The sequence below is a fragment of the Eurosta solidaginis genome, chromosome 1, assembly GCF_040869045.1.
Source record: "Eurosta solidaginis isolate ZX-2024a chromosome 1, ASM4086904v1, whole genome shotgun sequence".
NCBI classification, from domain to species: Eukaryota; Metazoa; Arthropoda; class Insecta; order Diptera; family Tephritidae; genus Eurosta; species Eurosta solidaginis.
In genome coordinates, this window is record NC_090319.1 from 323,299,084 (window position 1) to 323,320,884 (window position 21,801).

The 21,801-nt window shown below is 34.8% G+C and overlaps 1 protein-coding gene across 1 annotated transcript in view; it reads left to right on the forward strand.

The window, feature by feature from the left end:
• Adss (adenylosuccinate synthetase) overlaps window positions 1–21,801 on the forward strand; it is a 59,882-nt gene that overhangs the window by 23,275 nt on the left and 14,806 nt on the right. Inside the window, exon 2 of the mRNA XM_067761924.1 lies at window positions 12,018–12,120. Coding sequence (XP_067618025.1) covers window positions 12,018–12,120 — 103 coding nt within the window. The remainder of the gene's footprint in view (window positions 1–12,017; window positions 12,121–21,801) is intronic.

Genomic DNA, 21,801 nt, shown 5'->3' on the forward strand with positions numbered 1-21,801 from the left:
AGCTTCTACACTGCTCAAGCATCTTGCACCTTGCTCACATGTTACCTTGTTCGTCGATTTTTGTGTGGTTTTTTGTGAACTTTTTATAATGCTAGCAATATTCCTGTTGCCGGACATCCGCATTGATACTTCTGCCGCATAAACTAACTCATCAGCACTTCTGGATTGCAGTAGGTCGTTCACTCGACGACGTTTGGTCTTTTGACTGGAAAGCAGAAAGTCCTTCTGTGGTCTTCCGGGTCCTGGGTTACCTGAAGACGAGCTTGTTACGCTGATGGCAACCTTGAATCCATCGTAATTGTAAACTTGAAATCTGTTCCCCAAAGCAACTCCGAGTTTTTATTACAAAATCGCTCCCGATGTCTTCCAGAGCTGTTCAATTTCTCATCGATGTTGGACGAATATTTTGAAATTTGTTGACTTAAATTTCTTAACGAATGCTCAGCTACTTCTCTTAAATCAGCCTTCAGTAACTCAATAACTCCTTATTTCTCGATTCTTTCGAATATTTCAACCAAATTTCAAAAAGCTCCATTTTTGGTATGGTTAATACTCCCAGCGGCGCCACAATAGAGTTCGATTTTTTTTTAAGTATTTTCTGTTTTTTAATTTTTTCTATGCTTATTTTAATTTGAGGAATAAAACAACATATATAAAGCGTTTTTCGCAAATAATTTTCATACTTTTCCTGAAATTTTCTTGTTTGTGATCTGCCCCGGCCCAGCTCACAAATTAGTGATTGCTTTTATGAGGCTGGTGACGCGAGACAGCTTACAGAATGGCAAATTGTCTCAAAAGTGATTTTCACCCCAAATAGTATCTAATAGTGACTAGAGACGGCTTAATGAATTCATCTGTAAATCTACAAAAAAAAAAATTCAAAATAAATTGCAAAGAATTCGCAATGGTTTTTTCTTTCGACTATTAGAAAATACTTGGGACTATAACATATGTAACATTTGGCGAGGGTACACGTGGGTACATATAACTTTTCCTTTTCAAAAATTAAAAATGTAGGTAAAAAGTACCTTTTCTTCCTAATAACGGAATCTTAAATATATTAAAAATATTCTAATTGCGAAAAGATTTCTATTAAAAAATTCAACTTGCCTTCGAGCTTAGAATCCATCACAAAAATTATGTAAAAGTGTTTAATTAAAAGTATTATGAAAAGTAATATTCAACACTATTTTTGTAAATTAATCAACGCAAATTACGGCCATTCCTGCTTACATGCTTCAATTATTCAAGATATAATAAGCGAAAAAACAAATGTGTGCAAAAATCCCGTTACTTTGTTGTTTTCTTTCATTTTCCATTACAATATTCTTGGAATAAAAACTTCGTTTTTGTCCAGCAGGCTTGTTCTACACGGAACACTGTGCGATGCTTTCCGACCAGATAGATAATTTGCGGTCCACCTTTTGAGACTTGGAGGAAGGGAGGACCCTTCCAAGTCTTGCAGTAACGTGCCGTGGTTGACCGTATCAAAAGCTTTTGGCAGGTCTAGCGCAACGAGTACTGTCGTATGGTGGGTTTTTGATTTAATGTAGCTTCTCCAACCCAACTGTCAACCTCACCTACCCGTGGCGAATCCTATTTCATTAACAGCCGAGGCTCTGGCGACCCCGAACTCCTGATGGATCTAGGAGGGGAGAGGGCGGGATGCCCTAGAAGGTTGAATGTGGTCATAACGAACCGGATCTGCATCCGGCATAGGACCATCAACATCGATAACACTTTACAAGGCCTTCGGCTAGTGTCCTTATCGCTACGACAATAACAAGAACAACAGCACTATAAAGTAATTTACAAAGTTGGTGTGATAAATATAATATATCAAGTACCTGGGCGACCGAGCTTTGCTCGGCAATCTTCGAGTATGCCGCATAACATACTTTGTTCTACATGTCATCATGAATCAAACTCTACTTTTTCTATATGTACACTAGCAGACCCGTTGTTCTGCCGTAAATTTGGCCTATCTGCATACATTTTAATAAGCTTTTTCCGCTGAAGTTTAGCGTCAGAATGATATTCCTTTTTTATTGAATAAATTCTTTCCTATTTATACAAAAGTTCTTAACCTATACATATATACATTCTTACATTAATAATTACATACAAGAGGTGCATGACTCAATAGTAAAAATGCTTTATCAGCGAATTATTATATTGACCTACATATTGTCAATATGATTCCTACTTGAGCAATTTGTGTATGACGCATTAATGCATTAGGTGACTTAGTGAAAGCGAACGAACTTATGGTAGTTACCTGGGTCAATGAACGAGCGTTTGTAATGTTAAGCGTGTTTGAAATGGGGTGAATTCCACGCGATACTACACCATCGACCTTTTAAATGCGCGTATATAATTTTATGCTTAATTATAGACGGTCACTGTGATGAGTGTGCCGTGTTGTTTCATTTTTCGTTGAATGACCCAGCCAACTTCATGGTGTTACCAAATACATTTTTTTTTGCATTCAGTTGTAATTTATGTCATTGTGGTAACTTGATATTATGTGTATGTATGTTTTCTTTTTGCTTTTATTCGTTTGCATTTGCTTTACGTACAGTGCCCGTTATGCTCATTCTCGCTTTTTTATAATAAGCTGATTTTTTCTATTTTTTTTTTTGTGTATTTACTATAATGGGTAATTTTGCTTAAATTTTTTTTTCTTTGTGCAAAATTTTTGTTTTTTTGTTTTTTTTTGTGCTTGAGTGCTTACGATTATGTGTGACAAATCTTTTTTCTATTGTTCTTTTGTTTGTGCTTTTTTTTTGAAGTATCATATATATATGTACATTTGTATGGTTATGTGCTTGTGATTACGAATAATGTTTTGTATTAAGTGGTATTTTACTTATTTACTTATTTTACTTATTTGACTTATTACACAGTCGGATTTTAAATGTATGCACCCACTTAAAATCCGCTTGTCTCTAGAAATTATTATCTAATATTTATGTATTTATAATAATTTATACAAATATGAAGCTGAGAAAAAAAATTTTGTTTTCAATTTGCTTAGATACAAATTATTATTAAATAACGGAGTAAATTGGAATGTTTATTTTAAGCTCCTTTCCTTTAAGTTATCAAGAGATATCTTAAATGTGTTTAAGCCTATTCTTATGGACTATTATTTCCTGTATTAGTTAAGTCTCCTATTCTACCGAGGGTTAGAGTAAAAATATTTTCTATTCCACCGGGGGTTAAAGAAAAATGTTTTTCCTATTATATAAAATTATGACCTCTTTAATAAGCGAGGTTTTCCTGGGTGAACCCGGGCCAATAAATGTTTGTATTTACTTTATTTTCTTAAACTGATTCCACATATTATTCCTATTAAGCAGAAAAAAAATGTTCGCTTGATTTTTTTTTTCATATTATTTAGTTAAATCTGTAACTAATTACATATACAAATGAGGGGTTGCTGACGGAAGAGCGGGTAGCTATGTATTGGTAGTAGGGTAAAAGAAAAGTACAGTGGATTCAAAACTTTCTCATATCTTTTAATTTATTTTTCTCTATTTTTCTATTTTCCAGCAACATCTTTGATATTAATTGTCATGCGCTTTCTGCGGTGGCCACCAAGACAGAATCGTCATGACTTTTATGAAGAATTTTTATTTTTTTATTTTTATACCGGGATTGTCACTTGCACAACCTCTTTGGTTAGTGCAATTATTTGATCTTAGAGAACTATCAATTATTATTTTAAATTTTCCTACTCGAGTAAATAAGCAATCATTTTCGACCAATTTGTCCCTCAGGACAACTGTGTTTTCCTTATAAATACCAAGTCCTGTATTGGCGGCATTTGTACAACGTGTGTACAGCCTGATAAGTAATTGTCCTAAGTAAATTTTATCATCTACAATCAGGTTTCTTGTATTTCCTACGCTACCATTTTTCTATCCTAAGATGAAAACGAGCGCGACATGTCTTATTGCTGCAAATTTATATAGCGCTTTATATAGGTATCGGTTCTCTTTGTGACTTTTCTTCATTTTTGCTGTTAATATTGGCTGGTCGTAAAGTTTTTGTATATTTTTTTGTTCCTAGTTTTTGCCTATTTCCACTGTCCTCGAATTTTCTATTGCTTCATGACCATTTTTGTCAGGAGCATTCAGAGGGGTTATGCAAATTTTTTATTTGCTGTTCACTTTAGGCCGGGCTACCTTTACTGTCGCTTGTGACATTTTTGGATTTATTATTTAAGATTTACTTGAATTGTTTATTGTTATTGTAAAATATTTCTTAAAATATTTTTAATTAGGAAAAAAAAATTTTTTTTTTCAAATATTTTAGGTTTATTAGCTTAATGTTGTTTATAAAATATTGAAAATTTTTTTTGTCATAGTCAAAAAATTTTTAGATGTTACTATAACTTAACATTTGGCATTTTCGGGGAACACTCTCCTCATCATTCGCATTATTTCCTCTACTCTGGTTGTGGGGTTTATTATGTCTTCTATTGTGGGTTCCCTTTCCATTTCTATTATTTTCCAACATTTCTTTAAGCCTTCTAATTCCTTTTGTAGGTCCCTAGTGCGTAGGGTATTTTCGTCCCACCATTGGAGGTGAAAGTCTGAGGAGTCCCTTTGCATTTTGAGAAAAAAAATTATAGAATGTCCTACGGGATTTATCCTCCCTGGTTATTTTATTCCTAACAAAGGGATAATTGAAACTGTCGGAAGTTAACTGACTATTTTAAAAAATGTCCTAAGCATTCCAATTTACTTGAATATTTTTCCTCATTTAGTTGATATAAAAGTCTAAGCAAAATTTTGTTTGGAAAATTTGTTTAATTTAAGATTTTTAGCATTTTAATGTAAAAAATTTTTTTTTGATTTACAAAATATTAAAAATTAATTTCTGTCATTTTCAATGATAGCGTTTAAAAAAAAAAATTTTCAACTACAATATTTAAAATTTTTTTTTTCAAATAAGATATTTTAATTTTCTTGCTACTTCTTTTTTTCTATTGGGCTAGTCCTATTGTGCCGAATTTATTCTAAAAATGCTGATAGAAAAAAAAAATTGCCTATAATGGTTTAGCGTCCATAAGGCCGCTCAATTGATTCTAATCTTAAATATACATGTAATGTAATAAGTTTTAAATATACTTATTTAAAGCTAACAGCCGCCAGTCGTTCTTGAATCTTCTTTCTTTTGCTGCCAGGCTAATGGTCAATTTTCCATTTCTATATGCTGCTAACTGATTTCCTTTTTGCTGCTTAGTCTATTGGCCAATTTTGTATTCCACTTCTCTATGCTGCTAAGTGCTGTTGCTGTTATTTTGTTGCAAGCCCATCAAATCTCTTCTGGTTGTTGAAAGTCTATCAAATCTCTTCTGGTTGTTGAAAGTCCATCAAATCTTTTCTGGTTGTTAAAAGTTCATCAAGTTTCTTCTGGTTTCCAATGTTTTTGTTGGTTTTTTTTATACCAGAATATCCTCTAGCTTCGAACCAGTTTGTTGCCATTACTCTTTATACCTTTTAAAATAATTTTAAATAAAAAGAACTTGGCCGGATCTCTTCCAGTAAGATCCTTCAAACAATTTTCGCTTGTTAGGCAAATTTTATGTTTTAAGGGTCTAACTGGGTGGATCTTCCTCCAACTAGATTTTTTTAGCAGTTTTGCCAATTTCAAATCTAGTCTGGCAGGATCACCATGTAATATTTCCGAATAATAATAAAATTGAAGCGCTGAAGTTTAGCGTCAGAATGATATTCCTTTTTTATTGAATAAATTCTTTTCTATTTATACAAAAGTTCTTAACCTATACATATATACATTCTTACATTAATAATTACATACAAGATGTGCATGACTCAATAGTAAAAAATGCTTTATCAGCGAATTATTATATTGACCTACATATTGTCAATATGATTCCTACTTGAGCAATTTGGGTATGACAGATTAATACATTAGGTGACTTAGTGAAAGCGAACGAACTTATGGTAGTTACCTGGGTCAATGAACGAGCGTTTTTTAATGTTATGCGTGTTTGAAATGGGGTGAATTCCACGCGATACTACAACCCCTCTACACTTTTTCCTAATCTTTTTATTCACTCCTCCCTCCGTCTTTTTCGTTTCATCTCCATCTTCGCCTCATTCTATCTCTTTCTCATTATCCTTCTCTCTTGTCTCTTCTCTCAAGTTTTTCTCCTTCTTCTTCATCTCTTATTGCCAGTCCCAGAGGGTGGTATGTATTTTGTTCCAGTCCCACTCCGAGTTTCAGTCTCATTCCCAGTCCTAGTCCTAATACCAGTCCCAGTCCGTCTCTGGTATACTTCCCGGAAAAAAGCATCGTAAATACTAATATAGGCAAATTTATATACGAAATTTCAGGCAAATCGAATAGGCCGTATATAAATAGGTATGTGGGTATTATTAATTCATGTCTTTATTTCGGCTTCGCATGCATATTTATCAGTTTTTCCAGGTTGATGCGACTAAATCGAATCTCACAATGATCTTTAGAGCTCTCAGCAAGAGCTTTCATTTGATATCCATAATACACACACATTCTAGGGGTACCCGGATCCACGTTTTGGCCTATATCTCGAGACACTAGTCATCCAGGGGTATGAAAATTATCCTGTACTATAGCACTCATCAACAGCTTTCATTTGATATCCATATTGTATAAACACATTCTAGGGGTACCTGGGTCCACGTTTTGATCTCAAGACCCTAGGCACGTAGCGAAAAAAAGGTAGACGTTGGCCGATTCTCAGACCTACCCAATATGCTCACAAAATTTCATGAGCCTCTAACACCGTGACAGAAGAATTTGATATATTAGATATATTTTATATATATTTACTTGCCAATATTTGATTTCCTTAAAAATAGAAATATTACTTTCAAACATTTTTTTAGTTATACACTATGAAAGTCTCACAATTTTATTATGTACATTCCAAAAACTTGTAAATTTCACGAATGACAAGTATCAGTTAGTTTAATTAAATGTCAACTTACTTCCCTTAGCGCCATCTGTGGGTAAGTAGTTAAATGGTTAGATGTCGTTTTCAAATTTAACATATGCCTCTAGTGTTCAACGGTAGCAAATTACTATGGTGAGATATCTTTTTACTATGGTGAGAAATCTGTGAGAAATTGCAATTATTAATTTCATATTTGCCAAAAATATGCATTTAAATATATTTTGCTTGATATTGCATTTCAATTTTATTAGCGTGTGTGAAATTAAGAAAATTAAGTCGAATTATGTGTAAGATTTTTTTACGAAGATTTTTAACTTTAACGTTCTCCTTTAAAGCTTTAATAGAATATGAGTAAGTAGAGTATTATCTCGTCTAACTACCCCAACCCTAAATGGCAACCCTACTCAAAAATGTCCCTATTGTAATGCGGATTGAAATACCTTTCGTTTCATACCCATATCGGCATATCTCATGCAATTTTTTTTAATTTCGAATAGGTGGCAACCTTGTGAAACATTCTGAGTGGCAACACCTAGGTAGAAAGTCTTAGAAGGTGATACAATATCTCTGTGCCAAAATTCATTTAAATCGGTTGAGCCGTTCCCGAGATCGTTCGGCTATACAAACATACAAATATAGAAACATGCAAATATACAGGAATTGCTCGTTAAAAGTAGATATAAGTACTCTTTGTTTGTCGCACCATGCCACATATTTCTTCATCGGGAAGAAAGTCATTCGATAATTCCACATTGCGTTGGTTCTGAACTACTCTGCTGATAATTTTAAATGCTTGATTTGATGAAATGTTAAGGAACAAGTGAAGCTTATTATTTTCTAATGCAATAATGTAATTAATTTGCATTAGACATAATGCATTTGTGGGACGTTCCGCAAAAAAGCGAAAACTTAGTATAAAAATATTTTTTTTAAATAAAAAAATTATTGTGAAGATAAATAAAATAAAATTAATAAAAAAATTAAATAAACTAAAAATTAATTGAATTACATTACAATTATATTCCTCAGTAATTAAAAACAATATTAAATTTCTCTACTCTCTCCCAGCGGCATTTTTTCTTTGGTACTGTCGAATGTAATATGGTCTGATTTTTATCCGAGTATTTATCGTTCTCAACTTGAGCGTTCAGCATCGTACTTCCACTCTTCGACTTTTTCCATTTTATATAAATATAAAATACATCTCCAGAGATAATTTGGTTAACGCAGCATTGAATCACACCCAGGTTTCTAGCGCCCCACGAGCTACGATTTCCAACTGATTATTTTTATCGTTCGAATCCAAAGATTAGAGTTGATAGTGCTCATTAGAAACTTTTTTTTGCTTTCTTTTGGTCCCCATGTTTGAAATTAGAAACGATACTTGCTTAGATTCGTTCTCTATCGCTTGCTTAATTTGCTGCTAGTTAATGGAAAGTCTGATCCTACGCCTTTATCATCATTAATTGACGTTTAACCGCCTTAGCGATTTTGGCTGTTTCGAAGCAGTGAGCTGCAATTATGCATCTTTTAAGGTTATTAGTGGACTAACCAAAAAATGAGTATTAGTGCGTATGCAAACAAAGAATATCAAGCACTTATATCCACTAACACCCATTTACATAGTCATGCTTCGTTAAATGAATAACCGCTCATAAGCCACGAAACAGTTCAGTACTCAATTGACTTATTGTGCAAGAAAGTCAGCTGTGTTATACGAAAACACTAATTGGAATAAGTAAGACCAACAGTGCAATAACTTAAATAAAGTCATATCAGTCTTCTGACGCTAGCATCACAACGATGTAAACGAAACTAAACTGAATACAGCGCCAAAGTAAAACCGATGATAAACGAAATATACAGGGTATTACACACGAAACCAACGTGCTACTGAGTTAAAACAACTATGATTTCAGTTTATACTCAACAATGTCATATATGTATGGGACATACATATGTGTTGCGGGGCACTCGTATGTATTTTCTATTTTATGTGCTAATCACTCATAGTATTTGTCTGTAATTGACTAAGTACACATTTAGATACAATTTTTTGGCTCATGATTAAGTGCACTAATTTTATTAGTACTGAAAGCAGATCTCTGTTTCGAAGCAAAAACAAAAACCTGCCTCTGACAACTCAACAACAATAACATATTTAGTGAAGCCCTGGGACCTTCATTCGTTGTAAATTCTTCATTCCTGTGTAAAGCTCAAAAAGGTCAACATTATACATCCTGCGATATTCGCCATCGGCATCACGGAGCAAGAGACATTTCATCTTCTCTCTACACCGTCCATCATTTCGAGCCATACATCAGGACAGGCATGATGAGCAACTTGTAGAAGGTGATTGGTCGTCTACAGAGGAATTTACCTTCCAATTGCTTACGCAGTCCAAAGTAGCACTTGTTGGCAATAGTTACATCCTACGGAAAAAAATGGCTGTCCCTATTAAACCTGCAAATTCAGTACAAAAACATTCGACACTTTTTTGGATTAATTTTTATACCCAGCTGTACTTGTACACAGGGTTTTATAACTTTGATTGGACAACGGTTGGTTGTACAGGTATAAAGGAATCGAGATAGATATAGACTTCCACATATCAAAATCATCAGTATCGAAAAAAAAATTTGAGCCATGTCCGTCCGTCTGTCCGTTAACCCGATAACTTGAGTAAATATTGAGATATATTCACCAAATTTGGTACACGAGCTTATCTGGACCCAGAATAGATTGGTATTGAAAATGGGCGAAATCGGATGATAACACGCCCACTTTTTATATCTACTATATATTTTGAAAGTATGTCTGTATGTATGTTTGGACTTGCAGCCTAAACTGCAGAATGGAATCGAACGAAATTTTGCCAATACATACCCTGAGTGCGTCAATCTATGGTAGGCTATATAAAAAAAGTTTTCGACAAGGGGGCGTGGCACCTCCCATACAACTGGAATTTTTCGTAGTCAATATATCTGAAAGTATTAAGGCTAGACGACTTAAATTAGGTGAGTGGTTATATGAGACCAATCCCTACCCCCTCCAGAAAAACTGTCTATAACGAAAAAGAGGGCGTGGCACCTCCGTTGTCAATATATCTGAAAGTATTAAAGCTAGACGACTGAAATTATGTGAGGAGGTATATAAGACTAATCCCTATCCCCTCGGGAAAAATTGGGGATAGCGAAAAAGGGGCGTGGCATCTCCCATACAAATGGGGGTTGGGATTAGTATATATAGTACTGCTTTTATTTATACCCGAACGACGTCGGGTACTCTGCTAGTATATGATATTTTGGAAAACACAAAAAACCTGATTATTTAGTAAATAATACACCTAGAATGTTGAAATTTGACGTGTAGACTGATATTGAGACTCTTGATGAAAATTAAAAAAAAAAAAACATTTAAATGGGCGTGGCACCGCCCACTTGTGATAAAATCAATTTTACAAATATTAATCATAAATCAAAAATCGTTAAACCTATCGTAACAAAATTCGGCAGAGAGGTTGCCTTTACTACAAGGAATGCTTTGAAGAAAAATTAACGAAATCGGTTAAAGACCACGCCCACTTTTATATAAAAGATTTTTAAAAGGGTCGTGGACGAATTAAATAAGCTATATCTGTGCAAAAAAGAGCTTTACATCAATGGTATTTCATTTCCCAGGTGGATTTATAACAATAAATAGGAAACACGTCCCATTTTATGACTAAGCAATTTTCTATGTTTCGGAAGCCATAACTCGAGGAAAAATTAATTCAGAGTAGAACCATATGTATATGTAACACTATTAAGCAGACAAAACAAACTACAACAGCATTTCAAGTGTACAGCGGGGTATGTAATGTTCGGTTTCACCCGAACTTAGACTTCCTTACTTGTTAAATTCTGCTTTTATAATTTTTCTTTCGTATATTTCATTCTGGCCGATAAAAAAACTCCCACTTCGAATTAAAATACTGCCTTCTTTGAATTTTTGTTTTCAATTCTTGCAGAATGTTTTCTTCTTATAAGCATCCGCTTTATTTTGTTGTTTAAAAGATCCACGCATGTAGGCTGGTTATGCTTCTTGCATGCCTCTTCTGTATTTCAGACTGTAAATGACTGCGGCAATGTCGTCTGCCTATCCAATTAAGAACGTGGCATCAGAAATTCGTGATTAAAAAATGAGTTGCGCTGTATCTGCTGTCCTTGATTATATTCGTGCTGTTTATTTTATAGAGCCAAATGTGATTCTTCAGCAATTCCGCCATTTGGGAATACCAATTCTAAATTCCATCTACTGTTTCCAATTCAGTAGAGGAATCCATCGTATTTTGCTGGCGAATTCGGCTGTTGATAGGAACACTTTTTGAGCCGCAGCGTCTTCATTAATTCGTATGACATGATCTAGCCAGCTGGAGAATAAATATATAGTGTGACGAATATTAGCATCACTAAGCCGATACTAAACAAACAAATTAATCATCATGTACACACATACATACAAGGCAGCGGAGAGATACTCACAAACGCATGTGAACATCAGCCTAAGTAGTACTCACATATACACACGCATATGGCTACAAATATAAATGTATATGGCTGGTAACCAAGCATGAAGTTCCCGAAGTTACTAGACCTTAGGAGAAATAGGTGAACGAGAAAACTGAGAGTATAAAAGCAGCGCAAGCTGAGGAATCAGTAATCAGTTTTGATTTAAGTGCGCTATTGGTTGTGAAGTATAAGTGTTATTGTGGAGTACTCTCAAAGTAGTCTAATAAAGACCATTTTGCATTATTCAATATTGGAGTTATTTATTCAACAGTTTAGCGATTCGAACGTTAGCAGAAGGTTTGGAATAAGCGGAATTCCCCAAAATGTGTTACAATAATATATTAATATCACTGACAACCCTAAAGGCCTTTCACATTAAGAAATCTTTATTTATTAACATTGAAGGTTTTTGTCAGTGTATATGCTTTAATGTATATGAATTTGTTGTAAATATCACTTAAGTAAATTTCGTGAATTTTCTATATATTTTTCAGGGCGGCAATAATGCTGGACATACCGTTGTAGCTAATGGCACAGAGTTTGATTTTCATTTACTTCCAAGTGGCATTGTCAATGAGAAATGTATATCTGTTATTGGTAAGTACTTAATAAAAGTAAAAAAATAATGATCTAGGGTAAATAATTTAGGTGCATTCAAAGAAACTAAAAGCAAGAAAATTTCTCTACTAACATCCATGTGCACAGGCAGTTCCATTTATATATAGGAAATGCATTTGGTCTTGAAAAATTGGCATTTAGTTTCTCAAAGTCACACACAGACACTAACACTAACAATTTAATGTAAAGTAGTCAGTCATTCAGGCTGTTCTGAGAATACAGCATTTATGTACTGCAAACCAGATCTTCAATAGACAGCGTCGACAATCTCTTCCCTCAGTTTGCGGTCACGGTCATTATGTGGGTTATATGTACTTTCGATTTTTAGAATCCTATAAGATATACGTTTTTCTTTTCTTGTGCCAAAATATTTTCCTTTTTTTTTTCTATGTACGTCATTTGTAAGTACAGTCGGCATCTACCTACATATGTACATACACAGATAATACCATCATTCCTATACGCTTGCATTATGAGATGATCCAAACATGCCTCATATACTTACTTATAGGTAGGTATACGGAACTACATATATCAAATCTACAAACGTATTAATTCTTAATAACAGTATCCCACCCACGCATTCGAAGTAAACTAGCATTTAATCGTGACTTCATCCACATGAAAATGTATTACATGCTTTCCAATCGGTTCTGTATCATAATTCGTAATTGACGCTTAACCGTCTAGATGATTTTGTCGACTTAATGCCGAATTCAGTAAGCCGTTTCTATTCACTATTAGAGACTATTTGGGATGAAAATCAGTTTTGAGACAATTTGCTATTCTGTAAGCTGTATCGTGTTTCCAGTGTCACAAAAGCGGTCACTAATTTGTCATCTAGGCCGGGGCAGATCACAAACATGAAAATTTCAGCAAAGTATGAAAATTATTTTCTAAATACGCTTTAAAAATTATTGTTTCATTTCCAAAATTTTAAATTAGCAAAGCAAAAATAAAAAAGATATTAAACAACAAGTAAAGGTGTCTAAGTTCGGGTGTAACCGAACATTATATACTCAGCGTGAGCTTCAATTGTACATTTCATTTCAGATAAACTACTTTACGACATAACACGCGACACCGCCCGTTTAAAAAAAATGTCTCCCCATTTCCTCTTACAATAAAACTTTATAAGTGAAATATCATTGATTCAAAAGTATTTTTTGCTAAGTTATAGCTTATTATTCTAGTCGACGACCCTTTTAAACTTGTTTTATATCTAAGTTGCCGTGGTCTTTAAACGAGCCCGTCCCTTTTTTCTAGAAATAATTTCTACTATAAGGAAAATTTGTGTACCCAATTTTATTATGATATGTTAATTTTTCTTCGAGTTATGGCTCCCGAAACATAGAAAATTGCTTAGTCATAAAATTTTCAAAAAATTTTAGTGTTTTCCAACTTAATGATATAATTCAATTAAGAAAGTAAAATTCTATTGATACAAAGCCCCTTTTTGCTAAGATATAGCTTATTATTTTCGTCTACGGCCCTTTTAAAAATCTTTTATATAATAGTGGGCGTGGTCCTTAACCGATTTTGTTAATTTTTCTTCAAAGCATTCTTTATAGTAAAGGCAACCTCTCTGCCGAATTTTGTTACGATAGGTTTAACGATTTTTGATTTATAATTAATAATTTTTTAAAATTGATTTTATCACAAGTGGGCGGTGCCACGCCTAATTTAAAAATTTTTTTCAAATTTTTATCAAGAGTCTCAATATCAGTCCACACGTCAAATGTCAACATTCTAGGTGTATTATTTACTAAATAATCAAGTTTTTGTGTTTTCCAAAATGTTATATATATAAAAAGTGGGCGTGGTTATCATCCGATTTCACTCATTTTCAATACCAATCTATTCTGGGTCCAGATAAGCTCGTGTACCAAATTTGGAGGAGATATCTCAATATTTACTCAAGTTATCGTCTTAAAGGACGGTCCGGTTAAGGACATGGCTCGATCAAATTTTTTTTCGACACTGATGATTTTGATATATGGAAGTCTATCAGCCCAATTCTAAATATTCCCTCGGAATTTTGTTCTCGCGGATTTTTTTATTCCCGCGTAAAACTTCCTCTAATTCTTTTCTCCTAGGGAGAACAATAATTGGGGAACAGGAATTTCGAATTTTCGAAGTCAGCTGTTTCGTCAATTGAAATTTCGTTGCGCATTTCTTATTTTGTTTAAAAAATTTAAAAGTTTAATTATTGTTGCAAATTTGTTTGAAATTAAGAAATAAAATATAAACAATGCACAGTATTGCATTTCATGTGGTATTCACTGAGATGAGTAATGAATTGGTGCCACAGCAACATCAACAGAGGAGCATAAGAAGAAGAAGACGGCGGGATAGCACAAATCCGCCGGAGTTGCCTCCTTTCATTCAGCAAAGCAATTTTCTTGCGGCCAAGTCGAGTTGAATTCGTCTTTCGTCATAAGCCAAAATCTATTTAAGCCTTCTTGAAAAATCATTGCGCAATTTCTGGATGGCTGCATCAAATATACCAAGAGCTCTTCCGTTGCTTATGATATACTTTTCGATTTAAAATAAAGAATATTGAGGTAGAATGTACACATTTTAGCACAAATTTGTACAAATAAGTGTTCTTTCTTAAAAGAACCAATTTCCTTTGACTATTTTGATGCATTCCCTTTAATTTAACAAGTGAAAAAACTCCTAAGAAATGACAGAGAAATCTCCCTCTCACTCACATTCATAATACCTACTTTTCTCCAATAACCGGTTTTCGCTTTTTCGAACATTGTTCAGAGGAAAAGGAGAAAGTAAGGCGTAGCATAACCTGATTACGGTTCAGTTGGTCTTATATATGACTATCAATAGAAATTTTACGCGTCCAGCGCTTTTATTTAATTGTCTGATCAGCGTCCTAGATTGATGAGGAGTGTGATGACTAGTACCTAGGACCTACCTAATTATTTTCTAGGTTTTAGTATTATTATTATTTCATGTAGTTTTTGTTTTTATCGGCCTATTGATAAATCATTCAAGGTTCGAATCGAGCTCAAGGCCAGAACAATAATTTTTTTCCAATGATAATTATTGTTATTTTTTAATTTTTCTAAATTTGAAAAATTGTATTTTGTTTTTGGAATAGTAAGTAGAAAATTTGTCAGACAACCTGCCATAGCTGCGCAGATAGATCCATTTCGAAGGGTGCTAAGCCTTCATCATCAGTACGCTTTAGGCATGCTGCGCTAACCATTTAGCTATACAGCGGTGGTTTGTTTGATTGGCAAATTTGCTACTTCTATTCCTTTTTACCAACTATATTTATTCAGTGTTGCGCCATCTGGTGCAAATCACTGATAATGCTGGATTTTTGTTTATTGTCAATTACTTTGTTTGACATCCCCAAGTGCTCATGGTTTATTAACAATTGTTTTTGTTTTTTATCGGCCTATTGATAAATCATTCAAGGTTCGAATCGAGCTCAAAGCCAGAACAATAATTTTTTTCCAATGATAATTATTGTTATTTTTTAATTTTTCTAAATTTGAAAAATTGTATTTTGTTTTTGGAATAGTAAGTAGCTCAACCATTCAGTCAAACAAACCACCGCTGTATAGCTAAATGGTTAGCGCAGCATGCCTAAAGCGTACTGATGATGAAGGCTTAGCACCCTTCGAAATGGATCTATCTGCGCAGCTATGGCAGGTTGTCTGAAAAATTTTCTACTTACTATTCCAAAAAAAAAAATACAATTTTTCAAATTTAGAAAAATTAAAAAATAACAATAATTATCATTGGAAAAAAATTATTGTTCTGGCCTTGAGCTCGATTCGAACCTTAAATGATTTATCAATAGGCCGACAAAAAACAAAAACAATTGTTAATAAACCATGAGCACTTGGGAATGTCAAACAAAGTAATTGACAATAAACAAAAATCCAGCATTATCAGTGATTTGCACCAGATGGCGCAACACTGAATAAATATAGTTGGTAAAGAGGAATAGAAGTAGCAAATTTGCCAGTCAAACAAACCACCGCTGTATAGCTAAATGGTTAGCGCAGCATGCCTAAAGCGTACTGATGATGAAGGCTTAGCACCCTTCGAAATGGATCTATCTGCGCAGCTATGGCAGGTTGCCTGAAAAATTTTCTACTTACTATTCCAAAAAAAAAAATACAATTTTTCAAATTTAGAAAAATTAAAAAATAACAATAATTATCATTGGAAAAAAATTATTGTTCTGGCCTTGAGCTCGATTCGAACCTTAAATGATTTATCAATAGGCCGATAAAAAACAAAAACAATTGTTAATAAACCATGAGCACTTGGGAATGTCAAACAAAGTAATTGACAATAAACAAAAATCCAGCATTATCAGTGATTTGCACCAGATGGCGCAACACTGAATAAATATAGTTGGTAAAGAGGAATAGAAGTAGCAAATTTGCCAGTCAAACAAACCACCGCTGTATAGCTAAATGGTTAGCGCAGCATGCCTAAAGCGTACTGATGATGAAGGCTTAGCACCCTTCGAAATGGATCTATCTGCGCAGCTATGGCAGGTTGTCTGAAAAATTTTCTACTTACAATTCAAAAAACAAAATACAATTTTTCAAATTTAGAAAAATTAAAAAATAACAATAATTATCATTGGAAAAAAATTATTGTTCTGGCCTTGAGCTCGATTCGAACCTTGAATGATTTATCAATAGGCCGATAAAAAACAAAAACAATTGTTAACAAGTAAGGAAGGTTAAGTTCGGGTGTAACCGAACATTACATACTCAGTTGAGAGCTATGGTGACAACATAAGGGAAAATAACCATGTAGGAAAATGAACCGAGGGAAACCCTGGAATGTGTTTGTATAACATGTGTATCAAATGAAAGGCATTAAAGAGTATTTTATAAGGGAGTGGGCCATAGTTATATAGGTGGACGCTATTTAGGGACATAGCCATAAAGGTGGACCAGGGTTGACTCTAGAATGCGTTTGTACGATATGGGTATCAAATTAAAGGTGTTAATGAGTATTTTAAAAGGGAGTAATCCTTAGTTCCATAGGTGGACGCCGTTTCGAGATATCGCCACAAAGGTGGAACAGGGGTGACCCTAGAATTTGTTTGTACAATATGGGCATCAAACGAATGGTGTTAATGAGTATTTTAAAAGGGAGTGGGCCTTAGTTCTATAGGTGGATGCCGTTTCGAAATATCGCCATAAAGGTGGACCAGGGTTGACTCTAGAATTTGTTTGTACAATATGGGTATCAAACGAATGGTGTTAATGAGTATTTTAAAAGGGAGTGGTGGTTGTTGTATAGGTTGTCGCCTTTTCGAGATATCGCCATAAAGGTGACCCAGGGGTGACTCTAGAATGCGTTTGCACGATATGGGTATCAAATGAAAGGTGTTAATGAGTATTTTAAAAGGGAGTAATCCTTAGTTCCATAGGTGGACGCCGTTTCGAGATATCGCCACAAAGGTGGAACAGGGGTGACCCTAGAATTTGTTTGTACAATATGGGCATCAAACGAATGGTGTTAATGAGTATTTTAAAAGGGAGTGGGCCTTAGTTCTATAGGTGGATGCCGTTTCGAAATATCGCCATAAAGGTGGACCAGGGTTGACTCTAGAATTTGTTTGTACAATATGGGCATCAAACGAATGGTGTTAATGAGTATTTTAAAAGGGAGTGGTGGTTGTTGTATAGGTGGTCGCCTTTTCGAGATATCGCCATAAAGGTGACCCAGGGGTGACTCTAGAATGCGTTTGTACGATATGGATATCAAATGAAAGGTGTTAATGAGTATTTTAAAAGGGAGTAATCCTTAGTTCCATAGGTGGACGCCGTTTCGAGATATCGCCATAAAGGTGGACCAGGGGTGACCCTAGAATTTGTTTATTCAATATGGGTATCAAAAGAAAGGTGTTAATAAGTATTTTAAAAGGGGGTAATCCTTAGTCCCATAGGTGGATGCCGTTTCGAGATATCGCCATAAAGGTGGACCAGGGGTGACCCTAGAATTTGTTTGTACAATATGGGCATCAAACGAAAGGTGTTAGTGAGTATTTTAAAAGGGAGTGGGCCTTGGTTCTATAGGTGGACGCCGTTTCGAAATATCGCCATAAAGGTGGACCAGGGGTGACTCTAGAATGTGTTTGTACGATATGAGTATCAAATTAAATGTATTAATGAGGGTTTTAAAAGGGAGTGGTGGTTGTTGTATAGGCGGTCGCATTTTCGAAATATCGCCATAAAGGTGGGCCAGGGGTGACTCTAGAATTCGTTTGTGCAATATGGGTATCAAACGAAAGGAGTTAATGAGTATTTTAAAAATGAGTGGGCCTTAGTTCTATAGGTGGACGCCTTTTCGAGGTATCGCAATAAAGGTTGACCTGGGGTGACTCTAGACTTTGTTAGTACGATATGGATATCAAATGAAAGGTGTTAATGAGTATTTTTAAAAGGGAGTGGGCCTTCGTTCTATAGGTGTTAGCCTTTTCGAGATATCGCCATAAAGGTGGACCGGGGGCGACTCTAGAATTCGTTTGTGCAATATGGGTATCAAACGAAAGGAGTTAATGAGTATTTTAAAAGGGAGTGGGCCTTAGTTCTATAGGTGGACGCCTTTTCGAGATATCGCCATAAAGGTGGACCAGGGGTGACTCTAAAATGAGTTTGTACGATATGGGTATCAAATTAAAGGTATTAATGAGAGTTTTAAAAGGGAGTGGTGGTAGTTGTATATGTGAAGGCGTTTTCCAGATATCGACCAAAATGTGGACCAGGGTGACCCAGAACATCATCTGTTGGATACCGCTAATTTATTTATATATGTAATACCTGCCAAGATTTTAAGGGTTTTTTATTTCGACCTGCAGAACGTTTTCATTTTCTTCTACTTAATATGGTAGGTGTCACAACCATTTTATAAAGTTTTTTCTAAAGTTATATTTCGCTTCAATAAAACAATCCAATTACCTTACCATGTTTCATCCCTTTTTTCGTATTTTGTATAGAATTATGGCATTTTTCCATTTTTCGTAATTTTCGATATCGAAAAAGTGGGCGTGGTCATAGTCGGATTTCGTTCATTTTTCATACCAAGATAAAGTGAGTTCAAGTAAGCACGTGAACTAAGTTCATTAAAGATATGTCGATTTTTGCTCAAGTTATCGTGTTAACGGCCATGCGGAAGGACAGACGGACGACTGTGTATAAAAACTGGGCGTGGCATCAACCGATTTCGCCCATTTTCACAGAAAAGAGGTAACGTCATAAAATCTATGCCCCAACCAAATTTCAAAAGGATTGGTTAATTTTTGTTCGACTTATGGCGTTAAAAGTATCCTAGGCAAATTAAATGAAAAAGGGCGGAGCCACACCCATTTTGAAATTTTCTTTTATTTTTGTATTTTGTTGCACTATATCATTACTGGAGTTGAATGTTGACATAATTTACTTATATACTGTAAAGATATTAAATTTTTTGTTAAAATTTTACTTTAAAAAAAAAATTTTTTTAAAAGTGGGTGTGGTTATTCTCCGATTTTGCTAATTTTTATTAAGCGTACATATAGTAATAGGAGTAACGTTCCTGCCAAATTTCATCATGATATCTTCAAATACTGCTAAATTACAGCTTGCAAAAGTTTTAAATTACCTTCTTTTAAAAGTGGGCGGTGCCACGCCCATTGTCCAAAATTTTACTAATTTTCTATTCTGCGTCATAAGTTCAACTCATCTACCAAGTTTCGCCGCTTTATCTCTCTTTTGTAATGAATTATCGCAATTTTTCGGTTTTTCGAAATTTTCGATATCGAAAAAGTGGGCGTGGTTATATTCCGATATCGTTCATTTTAAATAGCGATCTGAGATGAGTGCTCAGGAACCTACATACCAAATTTCATCAAGATACCTCAAAATTTACTCAAGTTATTGTCTTAACGGACGGACGGACATGGCTCAATCAAATTTTTTTTCGATCCTGATTATTTTGATATATGGAAGTCTATATCTATCTCGATTCCTTTATATATGTACAACCAACCGTTATCCAATCAAACTTAATATACTCTGTGAGCTCTGCTCAATTGAGTATAATAAACCATGAGCACTTGGGAATGCCAAACAAAGTAATTGACAATAAACAAAAATCCAGCATTATCAGTGATATGCACCAGATGGCGCAACACTGAATAAATATAGTTGGTAAAAAGGAATAGAAGTAGCAAATTTGCCAATCAAACAAACCACCGCTGTATAGCTAAATGGTTAGCGCAGCATGCCTAAAGCGTAATGATGATGAAGGCTTAGCACCCTTCGAAATGGATCTATCTGCGCAGCTATGGCAGGTTGCCTGAAAAATTTTCTACTTACTATTCCAAAAAAAAAAATACAATTTTTCAAATTTAGAAAAATTAAAAAATAACAATAATTATCATTGGAAAAAAATTATTGTTCTGGCCTTGAGCTCGATTCGAACCTTGAATGATTATTTCATGTAAGTATTGTTTTCAATAAAACCGTTTAACTTAAAAATTTTTTTTTAATTATTTTATTTTCAAGTTTTTAGTCTTGCCTATTATTTCTCATTCTATTTAGTTCATTTAATGACTCATTATTACAAGGACTCTTTTTTGACAATTTGTTACAATCTAAGTCCTCAATACATAATCTACGCCACGTATGCTTGTCCCTCCTCGAACTCCAAAATATTTTGATGTCACTTCTACCGGACCGTATGTAATATTTGTTCGCAGTATGAGCCAAATCGGACATCATAGGTCGCTTTCTATTCATGTATGTATTATGTGTTCTAAATATGGGCCAAATCGGACCACAAATACGATTTTTTTTAATATCTCGATCTTTGTGCCACTTACCGGCGATTTTTTTTCATAGGTTGCTTTTTATTCTTGTATATATTATGTGTTCCAAATATGACCCAAATCGGACCACAAATACGATTTTTGAGAATATCTCGATCCTTGCGCCACCTAACGGCAATTTTTATCATAGGTCGCTTTCTATTCTTGGCTGTATTACTTACTTACTTACTTAATTGGCGCTTAACCGTCTAAACGGTTATGGCCGTCCAACAAGGTGCGCCAGTCGCTCCTTCGCTCCGCCAACCGGCGTCAATTGGTCACACCAAGGGAGTTTAAATCGTTTTCCACCTGGTCCTTCCAACGGAGTGGGGGCCGCCCTCTACTTCTGCTTCCATAGGCCGGTTCCGATAGAAACACTTTCTTGGCCGGAGCGTCATCTTTCATTCGCATAACATGGTCTAGCCAGCGCAGCCGCTGCGTTTTAATTCGCTGGACTATGTAGATGTCTGCGTATAGCTCGTACAGCTCATCATTAAATCTTCTTCGGTACTCGCCATCGCCAACGCGTAGAGGTCCATAAATCTTTCGAAGAACTTTTCTCTCGAACACTCCCAAAGCCGCTTCATCTGCTGTTGGCATGGTCCATGCTTCTGCCCCATATAGCAGGACGGGTACGATAAGTGACTTGTAGAGTATGATTTTCGTTCGCCGAGAGAGGACTTTACTTTTCAATTGCATACCTAGTCCAAAGTAGCATTTATTGGCAAGATTGATTCTTCGCTGGATTTCAGTGCTGATGTTGTTGCTGGTGTTGATGCTGGTTCCCAAGTAAACGAAGTCTTTTACTATTT